The sequence below is a fragment of the Miscanthus floridulus genome, chromosome 9, assembly GCF_019320115.1.
Source record: "Miscanthus floridulus cultivar M001 chromosome 9, ASM1932011v1, whole genome shotgun sequence".
Classification (NCBI taxonomy): Eukaryota; Viridiplantae; Streptophyta; class Magnoliopsida; order Poales; family Poaceae; genus Miscanthus; species Miscanthus floridulus.
The window spans coordinates 120,355,702-120,368,871 of record NC_089588.1 but is presented as its reverse complement, the minus strand read 5'-3'; the positions used below and the strand labels follow the sequence as shown (position 1 = coordinate 120,368,871).

The window sequence follows — 13,170 nt, the reverse complement described above, 5'->3', positions numbered from 1 at the left end:
TGATATGTGCGGATGGTTGTGTGGATGGATGAGATATATATGTGATGGATGAGATATATGTGATTAATGAGATATATATGTGTGATATATGTTTGTATGAATTTATTTGTCATAATGGAATGCAAAAAAATAAAAATTGTCGTTTTGGGACACTTTGCCGAATGTTGCACTCGGCAAAGGACCCCGTTGCCGAGTGCCATGGTCACAGCACTCGGGCAAAGCTGGAAAAATGGGCACTCGGAAAATCATTTTTCCTAGCTTTGCCGACTGTCATGACCATGGCACTCGGCAAAGAATTTTTAAAAAAAAATCAAACTTTGCCGAGTGCCGGCCAGAGGGCACTCGGCAAAGAATTTTTTTAAAAAAAAATTCAAACTTTGCCGAGCGTCGGCCAGGGGGGCACTCGGCAAAGAATTTTTAGAAAAAAAATAAAACATCTTTGCCGAGGGCCGGATAGAGGGCACTCAGCAAAGAATTTTTTTAAAAAAAAATAAAAAAATCTTTGCCGACTGCCTACAGGGTTGGCACTCGGCAAAACGACCATCAACGGGGCCGGCGCCGTGACGGTCGCTTTTCTTTGCCGAGTGCCCCTGGGCTCTCGGCAAAGCCTTTGCCGAGTGCCCGATAAAAGACACTCGGCAAAGAGAGCTTTGCCGATCAATTTTTTGCCGTGTGTTCTGTGCCGAGTACAATTTGACCTTTGCCGAGTGCCTCAGGCACTCGGCAAAGAACATGAATCCAGTGATCCAGGTAAGCTTTAACACTGTGCCATCTTTTCCAAAATACAATGCGTGTAGTTCCAATGTCGACGTAAATACTCACATGCGTGCAGTTCCATAGAAGTTCGCTAATTTGAAAGTCGTCAAACACCAATGGTTCGAAATCAACCCGATATGGAGGATGCACATGGTAAGGTGATTGTTTGTTTTTTTTGGTCAATGCAATCTCTAAAACCTACTGGCTACTGCTAATATGTGTAACCGAGATCTAGTTTCTCTAGACACTGAAAAAGATATTAGATAGACTGAATTAGAAGGATCCTCGATGCAAAAATTTGAATTCATTTCTTGTTTCAAATATTCACTTAAGTTATTCGTTGGGATTTGGATTAACATCCTATGAAACAACACACCATGCATCCTCGTCGAAAAGAAGAAGAAGAAAAGAAGGAGTTCTGCGATATAAGTACACATATTCAGGTGTGTGGTTTGGCGCCAGTTGAGTTCCTTTTAAAGAAGATAAAATTATATTTATATATTAATGTCAAGTCGCATAAACTGATGTAAGAAGTGCGACTTAACATTAATACATAAATATAATTTTATCTTCTTTAAAAGGAACTCAACTGGCGCCAAACCACACACCTGAATATGTGTACTTATATCGCACAAAGAATCGCTGCGCTTAGGAGTGGAGCCTGTCGCGTTTGGCCGTACGTGTGTCCAGCCACGCGTGCGCGACAGGTGCCCAGCCTCCACAAGACTGCCTTCGCTGTCCGGAAAGACCCCTACGTCGTCCGAGCCTGCTCATTATTTCGAACAGGTTTCAAACAGAAGTAGTCCCCAGATTTTTAGAAAATGTCTGAGCCATTCTTCTTTATTTCTAAAAAAATTACAAATTAGCTTCCCCAAATAAGAAAGGAAGCATGAGCACCAAGAGAGCTAGCACAATAATGATTCTAAAATTGTAAAATCCCTCACTATCCGATGCACTGTTTCTCTCGATTGGGAAACAAAACCATCTGGAATCTGTGAGAAGCAAGTTGGTAATGCGCTAGTAGCTCCACAGTGCGATGTCAGCGGTGCCATGCTCGACGTCCTCCCACCACGCTCCCGCTCCGGCGGCGGCCGGCGCGTCCACGAGCAGCCCCTGCGCCAAGCTCTCGTAGTACGATCCGGAATCAACCATGCCGCCGAATCTGAACATGTCGTCGAGCTCGAACGTGACGTCCAGCGACGGCGTTGCGCCAGAAGAGCCACTGCCCTCCTCGTCCTCGTCTGCCGTCGTCTCCGCCACCGGCGATGCCGCCGCCGATGCCGACTCCTCCGAGCGCCGCCGGAACGCCCCGATGGCCTCGGCGACCGCGTTCCTGACCTCGCGCGCGCTGGCCAGCGCCGCGGGCATCAGCGGCGGGAGAAGCCACGCGGAGTCGGCGAAGTTGAGGCAGGCGGCGCGGCCGGTCAGCGCGATGGCGGCGGCGTCGTGCGCGCGCGCCGCCAGCTCGGGCGTGGCGAAGGTGCCGAGCCAGAGCCTCGAGCCGCGCCGCCCCGGGACGCGCAGCTCGCACACCCACCGCCCCGCCCCCGCCTGGCCGCGGCGCCGCACGCCGCGGAACACCGGGTGCCGCGTCTCCCGGAACTTGGTCCGCCCCGCCGGCTTCTTGGGCGGCGCCGACCACACCGTCCGGTACTCCTCTTGCTCCGCGGACGACGGCGGCGGCGAGGGCGTGTCCATTACAGACTCGCTGAAGATCCTGTAGGCGTGGTGGCTGTGGCTCCGGTCGTGCTGGGATCGATGGAGCTCGGACTTGATGGAGGGAGGGGGAGGAGGCAGGAAAGTATATATAGGTAACTGGTCAAGTCGGTGCAGGTGGTACGTTGGTGACTGGTCGTCAGTGCCGCGGGGAGGGAGAAGCGATTAGCTGGAAATGGAAATGGACAGCGTGGCGTGGAGTGGAGGATCGGCGTGCGTGGCGGTCCAAGTCAGCTACTGCGGCGGTGCGGTGGCGGGGTGGGGTCCGACGTCAGTGACTGCCTACTTGCCTTGGCCTCGGGGTGTCACTCCGTCACTGGACACTATCAGCTTCATGGCGTGTGGTCTGGTCTGCGTTTACTTTTCAAAGCTGATCTCCTGGTTGCCTTGCCCGTGGTGGCTCGTGCTTGGCCGGTGAGGCCCGTTGACAACGTTCCGGTTCAATCTCTTTGCTGAGGTACGACCATGTTTTGGGTTCCTCAGTTGACTAGACAAGATCTTGAAGGTCTAAGCCTGCGTTGGGCATCCAGATGTCAACGCACAAAGCTGGTGTTCCAGATTGGCATAAGAAAAAGTCTGCGATGCCACAGCAGTGTCTTTCCTTGGCCATCCATAGACCGATAGACCACAGTCAGCAACTCAGCATGAAGCAATGTTAGGACATGAAAAGATAAAACATAATTGCAAACTTTGGTCTTGGAGCATGAGACCCGAGGATTGATCGATTCTGTTTAGTTCTCCTGACTCCTGCTCGGCAGTTACCCGCGTGTAAGACCTGCTACCTGTATCTGTATGCAGCGAACAGGCAGTCGAAGCAAAATTTGCCACCTGATACTTCGGATACTCTCTTCGATTAAAAGACTATAAAATAAAAATTCTGCCCTCAGTTGTTGTACTCACAGTGGAGCCTGAAACGGCCATCTAGAAATATTGAGGCGACCTCCACATCGTTGAGTTGTGATCCAAATTCAGTTATATATAATATAAAGGTTAACTTCTACCTCCGCTTCGCTTCGGCCGCCTATTAGGGGTTTTCATCTCTATATATACATTCTGTAAGCCGTCGTTTTGGAATAAGAAAAGTTGTAAATCCCCGACGTTTGTAACCTCACCTGATATAGTGAAGATTTGCTGGCTGGTGCCCGTGGTTTTTTTCCTTCTTCCTTGCAAGGGTTTTTCACGTTAAAATCTCGTGTCTCCTATGTTTGTTCTTCGTCGTTTATATTGCCTATCGTTTCTAACACACATCACAGCTCGCGTCTCTTGCCTTCTTGGGTCTTGGCTCTAGGGATTGAGGAAACGCCGAAAGGGGCGATGAGACAAGAGCGCCGCTGCTGCTTCCCTTCCGCCCAGTGAAGCGACAGCTCGCGTAACTCACTGGAAGGATTTTGACTGCAAGAAGGAAAGAAGATTCAACTAGTGGCTTCAGCCAGCAGAGCAGGTTGAATGACCGGACTGGGTCCGAAGTGGAATGGCCACATCTTCTGGATCAGTCACTGGGACCGGATCACCAGCACGTGAAAGTTGTCTTGGTCTATGGGACCATCACAAATTCACAAAGTTACAGTCGCAAAATTCGCAAATGAACGGATGCCCTTTCTTGCAAGGACTCTTTGAGGCATGTGTTGCTTTCCTGTTCTCTCTCTCTTTCTCTCTTTAAAATCTGTTTATGGCTAAAAACTGCATGGACGAACTTCGATGCTCAAAAGACGAGAGCAGAGATCGAAAAGTTAGACACGAAAATTTTGAACCGTTGCAGTTAATTAGCCAGGAATCAATTTGAATTTTGTTAGAGTCATAACAGGGTACAATCAGTTGGGGATCGTCAAAGCTTATTGTTAAGTTGCTAGTAGCTCCAGAGCGCGACGTCCGCTCCGCCGTCGCCGAAGTCGCCATGTTCCCAAGCGGCTGCCGCCGCCGGCGGCTCCATGAGCAGCCCCTCCGCGAGGCTGGCGTAGTACGTGTCCAAGTCCATGTCGCCGAACCAGTCGGGCTCGAACGCTTCGACGTCCAGTGCCGCCGGCTCGTCAGCCTTCACAGTTACTTGCTCAAGCGACGTCGCCGCCGAGCCGGAAACAATGTCCGGCAATGGCGGCGGAGCCGACACGCGCGATGTCACCTCGTCGACGGCGCCGCTGGCGGCGGACTCGAATCGGCGCTGGAAGTCCGCGACGGCCTCGAGGGCGGCGCGGCGGGCGTCGTCCAGGCCCGAGAGCGCGGCTGGCGGCGGCACGGCGAGCAGCCGCGCGGAGTCCGGGAAGTTGAGGCAGCCCGCCCCCGATCGGCCGCGGCCCAGGGCGAGCATCGCGGCGTCGTGCGCGCGCGCCGCGGACTCGGCGGCGACGTAGGTGCCGAGCCACAGCCGCGCGCCGTGGTTCCCCGGGACGCGCACCTCGCAGACCCACCGGCCCGCGGCGCCCCGGCGGCGCACGCCGCGGAACACCGGGTGCCGCGTCTCGCGGAACTTGGTGCGCCCCGCGGGGCGCTTCTTGGCGGGCTGCGGGGAGGACGAGGACGACGGCGACCAGACCGCCTTCTTGTTGTGGTCCGACGAGGAGGACGACGCCGAGGTGGAGGAGGAGGAGGATGGCGAGAGCTCGAGGCGGCCCATGTCCATGGCTACCTGCTGCTGCTGCTAAAGTGCTGATCCCTGCTTGAGGTCGGTGTTGAGAGTGGAGTGAAGCTGCTCGGTTGTCTTGAGCTTGAGTGCTGTGTGGAGCGTGTGGTTTTTTGGGAGGTGGTATTTATAGGTATGCCTGCGATGCGATGCGGGTGTTCACACGCGGAGAAGACGAACGGGGGCGGCTGTCCGCGGCAAAGGAACAGCTGGTTCCAATAGACACTGCCATACTGGGGACTGATGGGGGCGTGTGGGGGATGGGGGAAGGGAAAGCCGCTCGCTGCTTGACAGTGGTGTTGCAGGGGAGGGCATCTAGGCCTGCACCAAGGTGCACAACCGAAGCAGAGGCGGACGTGGACATGTACTGATGGGTGATGGGGACTGGAGAGTGATTCTCCTCTTCTTTTTTTCTCGCTTTGAGATGCAGGGAGTGATGGCTTTTACCAATAAATTGTTGTAGCAATTTTGATCATATGAAGTATTTTTCGAAGCAAATCATATAATATGAGTTTTCAAGTAATGAAAAAGTTTGTGCAGAGAAAAGACGCAGGATCAGAATTTCGAGGAAAAAAAAGATGCGGCGTCAAGTAAACGAAAATGGAGGATAGGACTTAGCAACCGAGAAGAAGTATAAATGTGCCACTATGCACCATCCTACCTTATATAACTCACAATCGATGACTTAACTCTCGTCTTACCGTTCCTTTCTCTGTGTGTTGGCTTATTTTTGCTCTCCGAAAGCAGATTTGCAACATTTCACCTGATCTCAACTGCTGCCAACTTTGGGATTTGAAATGGAAGAATCATCCAAGACTCTTCCAGCTGCTGCGAACTTTGCGTCACAATGACATCAAGAGGATGCAGATATTTTTATGCGCATACGAGTTTGAACTGTGAAGTCTTGTGAGATAAAGTAACCGAACCAGTTCCAAACATACTGGATACGACAGCCGTATCCAGCCCGCAAGCCGTTTCCGATTTCTGCACGCCTTCCTCGACGGTGATTTTCAATTGGTTCCTCGACGTGGGGGTTGATGCGGATCGACACGGCCGGATGCGGCGGGGATCCCGTCGTCCAGTCCGCTGACGCGGGGACGGCGTCCCGAGTGAGCTGAGTCCCCCACAGGCCCAGGCCCCTGATGAGCTGCGACGGGAGGGACGGCCTGATTTTTAATTATTTTTTCCTCCGCGGCCGCCGTCCTGCCCGCGCTTGCTTGATTGCCCGCGGCCGCCGTTTTCGCGTTGCCTTCTTCTGCCTCTTGAGGCGAGCGGCGCAGGCAGCGGGGGTTTTTTTTGGGCGCTAGCGAGCTCCAGCTAACCGCTGCGCTCAACTTGTGCTCTTATGTAAAGGATAGGAGGGTAACAGTCGTGTCGTGTTGACGTCTCGATGGCGACATGTTTTGTTTTTTTAAAAGGAAAAATACTATTTGTAAATTATTAGTGGCTCTGGATTCGTCCGTGCATTCTGGAGATCCCCTGCTCGGAAGCGTGTGGACGAGATATTTTGTCTTTCAAGTGCTCGTGAGCGTGGGGGAAGATTGAAATTCGAAACATGCTTTGTTATAGGTTCACAAAGGAAGAAATAGAGACGTTTTGCAAAACCCCTTATATTTTTCAGAAATCAACCCGTGCTCCAGAGGCCCTCTCAGAACATTTTACAAAAAAAAACACCTCAGATTATTTCTAAATCAACCCGCAGTCCAGAACGGATGGACTTTGGGTTTTTTTTCAAAAAAGACCTTCACTTTATCCAAAATCAACCCGCGCTCCAGAGACACTCTCAACAATTTTTGCGAAAATCTCCTCAGATTTTTCTCAAATCAAAATACAGGCCACATTCGATTATATCTCTTTTTTCAACAAATATATTAGCTGGAACTTTAAAATTGCATAGTAAATCACAGAAAAATTATAAATTAGAAAATCAAGTTGATCTGAAATACTAACGAGTACAACTATGCAGTGCATCCATAATATCACATGTTTTAGTAAGGAATTTTCCATATAAATTTTTACCTATGCTTTTTAGGGGCAAATAAAATACATAAAAATTATAAAATGAATAAAAAAAATGACTGAGTTTCTCATCACTGCACCTGTATTCTTATTGCCACTGGTCTAATAGAAAGGGAAGGCGCGGCAAAGCCACGCCCGTGTTTCTAGTTTTCATGAATGCCGTTACACGTCCATCCAAGGCACTAAAGACACTTCCATTTGAATTGCCTGTCATCCCATACCGTTAGATTGCGAACTGACAGTTTTATGTGAAGACCGCTGCTCGTTAGGCGTTGGGTGCAGAAAGAGTCAAGCGTCAAGGGCATGCTCTGTTTTCCTATTCACAACTCGCTCTGTTTCATTGCCACAAGCAGTAACCACTAACCACTACCATTACGGTCCCAAAAGTTGGGATCGGCAGCCAAGAGAAAGAAAGAAATGCAAAAATCGAACTACAAACTACAACGGCTTCAGTTCTAGTAGCTCCACAGTGCCATATCGCCGGCGTTGGCGTAGCCGACGTCGCCGAACGCCGGGACCGCGGACGGCGGCTCCATGAGCATCGCCTGCGCCATGCTCGCGTAGTACAAGTCCCAGCTCATGTCATTGAACACGTCCAGCTCGAATGGCGAGGACTCCTCCCCGTCGGTGGAGACGCTGGCGGCGGGGGAGGAAGGCGCCGACGACGCGGCCGACCGCGCGTCCTCCTCCTCCGGGAGCGCCTCGCGGCGCTGGAAGTCCTCCACGGCCTCGGCGACCGCGTGGCGGACCTCGGCGAGGCTGGCGTACGAGGCCGGGACCGCGAGCAGCCACGCGGAGTCGGCGAAGTTGAGGCCCGCGCCCGCGCCGGCGATGGCGAGCATGGCGGCGTCGTGCGCCCGCGCGGCGCCATCGGCGGTGTCGAACGTGCCGAGCCAGAGCCTGCAGCCGCGCCTCCCCGGCACGCGCACCTCGCACACCCACCTTCCGGCGTTGCCCCGGCGCCGGACGCCGCGGAACACGGGGTGCCGCGTCTCCCGGAACTTGGTCCGCCCCGCCGGCCTCTTCGGCGGCGACGTCCACACAGTCTGGTGGTGCTCCGACGAGGTCGATGCCCAGCTGCACGACGAGCTTGACTCGGCGCTCATCTCCTTCTTGATCGGACACATCTTCTTCTTATCAGCTCTCGGTTGCTTAGCTTGAAGATCTTTGGTCGTTCTGACTGAGTTGGGTCTCGAGTGGGTTTGAGATGCGAATGGCGGATTTGCGGGCGCATATTTATAGGTGGTGGCTGGATGGAGCACAGAGTGGAAAGCGCGGGAAGAAGGGAGCCAGTCCAGTGGACGAGCACACAGCTGGAGAATGAAAGCAGAGGAAGGGGGGACGCATCTGGGTAAGGCCGGGAAAGGCAACTGTGAGAGGCTTCGAGGGTGACCTGATATTTTCTTTCTTTATTATTGGGGTAGTAGTAGTACCACCGCTGGACTTCTTTGGCTTCCGCCTTCCGTGATCGGTTTCAGTCTCTGCTTACCTGCATCAGTGCATCCTGAATACCGCAGCTGTTTTGTGGCCTTGTGAAATGCCGTTGGTACAGAGAAAATAAGAAGCTGTTGCAATTTGCAATTCTGCCAATTCAGATTTTGGGTACAGTGAGGATGAAGCTTTGTCTTGGCTTTGGCCCTCACTGGGTGCTATTTAGACGACCGTGTGCGACACAACAAGACATCTCCACTGGGAAAAAAAAAGAAAAAGGAAATTGTAATCCTCGAATTGAAACACTGCTACCTCCGTTTACTATCTCAATATAGTCAGAAATGTCGAATTGAGACATCTCTAGTCCATTTACTACGTATATCAATAGAGCCAAACGATTTTCTTCTGAGGCATGAAATATCATCATCAAATTTACATGTTATAGTAAAATGTGTGAGATCTTTAGGTCCTCACCTAAAATGAAAAAAAATTGATGTTTAAAACTCGCTAAATTTGCCATTTAGACCTAGAAGCTGTAATGTCGTTCAGCAAATTGGGTTGAGCCGCACCAAAAGATCGTCTTGTTCGAAAAATACTAACGATCAGTAAAATATACTTATCATACACACATCTACATTTTGCCTAGTAATATGTTAGTTTTCCTCAAATCAGGTGGTTGTTTTTCCTTTTCTCTTAGTCATACCCGTTTGAATGGCTCTGTCTCATACCCACGTTGCTTCCTCATGTTTTCCACCCAAGATTACATTTCCTCTGTTCTAGTCATCATTTGTGTAAGGTAAACAAGGTTTGCATTTCAGTGATAAGTTTTAGAAATTGTGATAAAAATGCAGTTGGCTTTAGTCATTTTTTTAACAAACTGATGGCAAATAGCATGTTATATGCAACTCGCATAATTTTTAGAAGGTGCTTTGGCATCAAGATCAATTATGCCTCCCTTTCCTTAGAAGGGAAAAAAAGAAGAAGCTCCTAATCCAGCAGACATTTCCCGTTCCATCCAACGGATCGCGACGTGAGTGAGAGTCTGATAGCGCGAAAGCAAACCACGCACCAATCCAATCCATCACGCCAGGCCACCCCGCTATCACAAAAGCGGCAGCAGCAGGGAAGCTAGCGCACCTGAACCGACCATCCCACTTGCGATTTTGCGAATGATCGCGTTCCGGGGCAAGCGAACAAACAAGAACTTTTTGGGCGCTCGGCTTAGCTGCTCATGATCATGACTTCATGAGTCATGAGTCATGACCCCCAATCAGGCAAAGGCAATCACCCGTCCGTCCGCCAATCCGTCGCTCAGGTCGTGGCAAAAAAAAAAAAAAAAAAAAAAAAAAAAAAAAAAAATCGCGAGGGGCGAGGGCCATCGCTCGCGTCGTCGTCCGGTGCGCGTCCGCTCACGCCCGTACGCGCGACGGCCAACCGAGGCGCGGCCCCCAGCTGTGCCCTCTGTTGCTGCTTTGCTTTGCTTGATAGCATTATATTTGGCTCGTGGGGCCGGATAGGGAGGGGGCAACGCGATATTTTAGTTGGACGGGCGATGGTCTGGACGCCGATGCGCGGCCGCGACGAGCAGCGACGGCGACATCGTGTCGCGGCGTGCGGTGCGCTGTCTGAGCTTGGCCGCGTTTGTTTACACAGTGACCGCGCGGTGTGGCGGCGGATCGCCAAAAATCGCGCCGAACGCCCCGTGGTCACCGCGCGCCACGAGCAGCCTCTGCCTCCCCCACCGCGACTACACTAGCGTCTAAACGCGACGGCCCCCCGCGGTACGAGAATAATCCGGTCGTTTTCCTCCTGGTACCCTCTGCCCCTTCCACTTCCTCTCGTGGCCGGCGACGGACGGGCCCTCCATGGGGCAATGGCCGAGCTTGGTGGCGGGCGGCGACGGACGGGCTCTCCATGGGGAGGCGGTGGCGGGCGAGGCAGATGTGGATACGGGCGGCGGCAGCGGGACAGGCCGGCATGGATGTGGTCGACGGCGGCGGGCCAGGCCGGCATGGATGCGGTCGCCGGCGGTGAACGAGGCCAGCATGGATGCGAGCGCTGGCGGCGGGCAAGGCCGGCATGGGGCGCGCCGCATAGGCCACTGGTGGTGGGTGAGGTCAGCATTGTTAACAGATATGGTTGTATTTGTGTTATCTACGGTGCGGCTCAAGTTTACTTATATTAGAGCTTAAGTTTGCTTAAAGATAGAGTGAGTCCGGATGTAATTCAAGAATACGAGTCCTAGTTGATCACAACCGTATCGATGTAAATCTTTTTGGTGTTTGCAGCACATATAAACGCGTAACCGTGGCGAGCCAAGATAGGCAACCATCAACCATGTTTTCTCCTTTCTTTCATAGTAATCACAGCATTCTCTTCCTAAACATCCCAACATCCCAACCTCCTGCGCCAAGAAGCCCCTGCGCCGGATCAACTTCCTGCGACAGGAACTTTTTTGCGCCAGCAAGGCAGCAACAGCCTGCGACAGAAGCAACTTCCTGCGACAGGAACTTTTCTGCGCCAGAAACAAATTCCTGCAATAGGAACTTTTTGCGTCAGCAACAGCCTGCGACAGAAGCTTTTTGCGCCAGAAACTTCCTCCCATGGCGTCGACATCAACTTCTGCTATGCCGGTGCTAGGAGTAGTCTCGGAGAAATTAACCCGAGACAATTATCTTCTATGGAAGGCTCAATTCCTTCGTGCCATACGAGAAGCTCAAGTCAACGACAGTTGGATGTTCAGAATGCGTTTCTGCATGGTGTTCTGGAAGAGAAGGTTTATATGAAACAACCTCCAGGTTTTGAGAAAGAAGATGCTCCACATCTGGTGTGCAGACTTGATAAAGCAATTTATGGACTTAAGCAAGCTCCACATGCTTGGTATGCGATATTCAGCCTGTTCGCTTGCTCGTAAACGATCGTAAATTTTCTGTCAGGAACAATGTTTTCTCTCACACCAAACCAGCCAGCAGTAAATAATCCACGATACGATACGGCCTCCCGAACGGGCTGATTGAGCTCCAAGTTGATTGATCTCGGTTTTATTGCTTCAAAGTCAGAAACCTCTTTGTTTATCTATAAAAAATCAGGGGTTAGCATCTATATGCTTATATATGTTGATGATATCATTGTCACTAGCTCTTCTAGTGAAGCAATTTCGGCTCTATTGTTGGATTTGCGCAAGAAGTTTGCTCTAAAGGATCTTGACTTAAACTATTTTTTGGGTATTGAAGTTCAAAGAAGCAAGAATGGACTGTTACTCTCTCAAGAAAAGTATGCGCAAGAGATTGTAATGCGTGTTGGAATGGTCAAGTGCAAAGGGTCGCCGACTCCATTGTCTAGCTCGGAAAAATTGTCAAGCTTTGAAGGTGATCCGCTTGGTCCAGAAGATAGCACTCGTTATAGAAGTATTGTTGGGGCATTGCAATACCTAACTCTCACTCGGCCAGATTTAGCCTTTTCTGTGAACAAGGTTTGTCAGTTTTTGCATGCACCAACATCAGTTCATTGGACTGCAGTTAAAAAAATTCTTCATTATGTTCAATCTACATTGAATGTTGGGTTACATATCAAAAGGGCGAGTTCTACAATTTTGAGTGCCTTTTCTGATGCTGATTGGGCTGGAAGTGTTGATGATAGAAAATCTACTGGAGAATTTGCAATTTTCCTTGGTTCTAATCTTATATCTTGGAGTGCTAGAAAGCGGGCTACTGTCTCACAGTCTAGTACTGAAGCAGAATATAAATCTATGGCTAATACTATTGCCGAATTGATTTGGTTGGAATCATTATTGCTAGAATTGGGTGTTCGGTTGGCACAGCCTCCTGTTTTGTGGTGTGACAATTTGGGAGCTACGTATCTTTCATTAAAGCTACGCATCTAGTTTTCCATGCGTGGGCTTAACATGTTGAAATTGATTTTCATTTTGTTCGGGAGAGGGTAACTAAGAAACAATTGCAAATTCGGTTGATATCTACCCATGATCAAATTGCAGATGGGTTCACTAAAACTTTGCCGGTCGGTAAGCTAGAAGAGTTCAAGAACAATCTAAATCTCAAGAGGAAGAGAAGTTTAGATTGAGGGAGGATGTTAACAGATATGGTTGTATTTGTGTTTGGTTCGGTTGTGATTTAGGGGTGCGGCTCAAGTTTACTTAGAGCTTAAGTTTGCTTAGAGATATATTGAGTCCGGATGTAATTCAAAAATACGAGTCCTAGTTGATCACAACCGTATCGATGTAAATCTCTTTGGGTTTTCACCAGATATAAACGCGCGTAACCGTGACGAGTAAGATAGGCAACCACGTTTCCTCCTTTCTTTCAAGCACGGGGCCTGCAGCCATGGGAAGCTCGGCGTGCAGCCATAGGAAGCTCGGCGTGCAGCTATGGGAAGCAGGGGAAAAAAAAAGAAAGAACATAAGAAAAAGAGAAAAAAAATGGCATCTGTGATGATCTATGATGATATTGATCTTATTTTATCAAAATCTGTGTTTTACAAACTTCAAAAATTATTGTCAAAATCATGTTTTGCTCGTACTGATGAATTAAATGAGCTATCATCAGCTACAGGAGCGGCATACGGATCATTTTACACTCAGGACAAATAACTAACTGCAAATAATTAAGGTTGCC

General features: G+C 50.3%; 3 protein-coding genes across 3 annotated transcripts; all 3 read right to left on the bottom strand.

The window, feature by feature from the left end:
• Positions 1-1,590: 1,590 nt before the first annotated feature.
• On the bottom strand, positions 1,591-2,513 carry LOC136482794 (dehydration-responsive element-binding protein 1B-like). The gene has a single exon (XM_066479990.1). The coding sequence runs from the start codon at positions 2,452-2,454 to the stop codon at positions 1,774-1,776; it is 681 nt and encodes a 226-aa protein (XP_066336087.1). The 5' UTR covers positions 2,455-2,513; the 3' UTR covers positions 1,591-1,773.
• A 1,718-nt stretch (positions 2,514-4,231) lies between these two features.
• Positions 4,232-5,171, bottom strand: LOC136484185 (dehydration-responsive element-binding protein 1H-like). Its single transcript, XM_066481406.1, has one exon. It carries the CDS (start codon positions 5,087-5,089, stop codon positions 4,319-4,321), a length of 771 nt encoding a protein of 256 aa, XP_066337503.1. The 5' UTR covers positions 5,090-5,171; the 3' UTR covers positions 4,232-4,318.
• A 1,951-nt stretch (positions 5,172-7,122) lies between these two features.
• On the bottom strand, positions 7,123-8,390 carry LOC136484186 (dehydration-responsive element-binding protein 1A-like). The gene has a single exon (XM_066481407.1). The coding sequence runs from the start codon at positions 8,233-8,235 to the stop codon at positions 7,564-7,566; it is 672 nt and encodes a 223-aa protein (XP_066337504.1). The 5' UTR covers positions 8,236-8,390; the 3' UTR covers positions 7,123-7,563.
• Positions 8,391-13,170: the final 4,780 nt, after the last annotated feature.

What these genes read in the sequence shown, in the direction of transcription:
- LOC136482794 (XM_066479990.1), bottom strand. Translation starts at nt 2,454, where the DNA reads ATGGACACGCCCTCGCCGCCGCCGTCGTCCGCGGAGCAAGAGGAGTAC.
- LOC136484185 (XM_066481406.1), bottom strand. Translation starts at nt 5,089, where the DNA reads ATGGACATGGGCCGCCTCGAGCTCTCGCCATCCTCCTCCTCCTCCACC.
- LOC136484186 (XM_066481407.1), bottom strand. Translation starts at nt 8,235, where the DNA reads ATGTGTCCGATCAAGAAGGAGATGAGCGCCGAGTCAAGCTCGTCGTGC.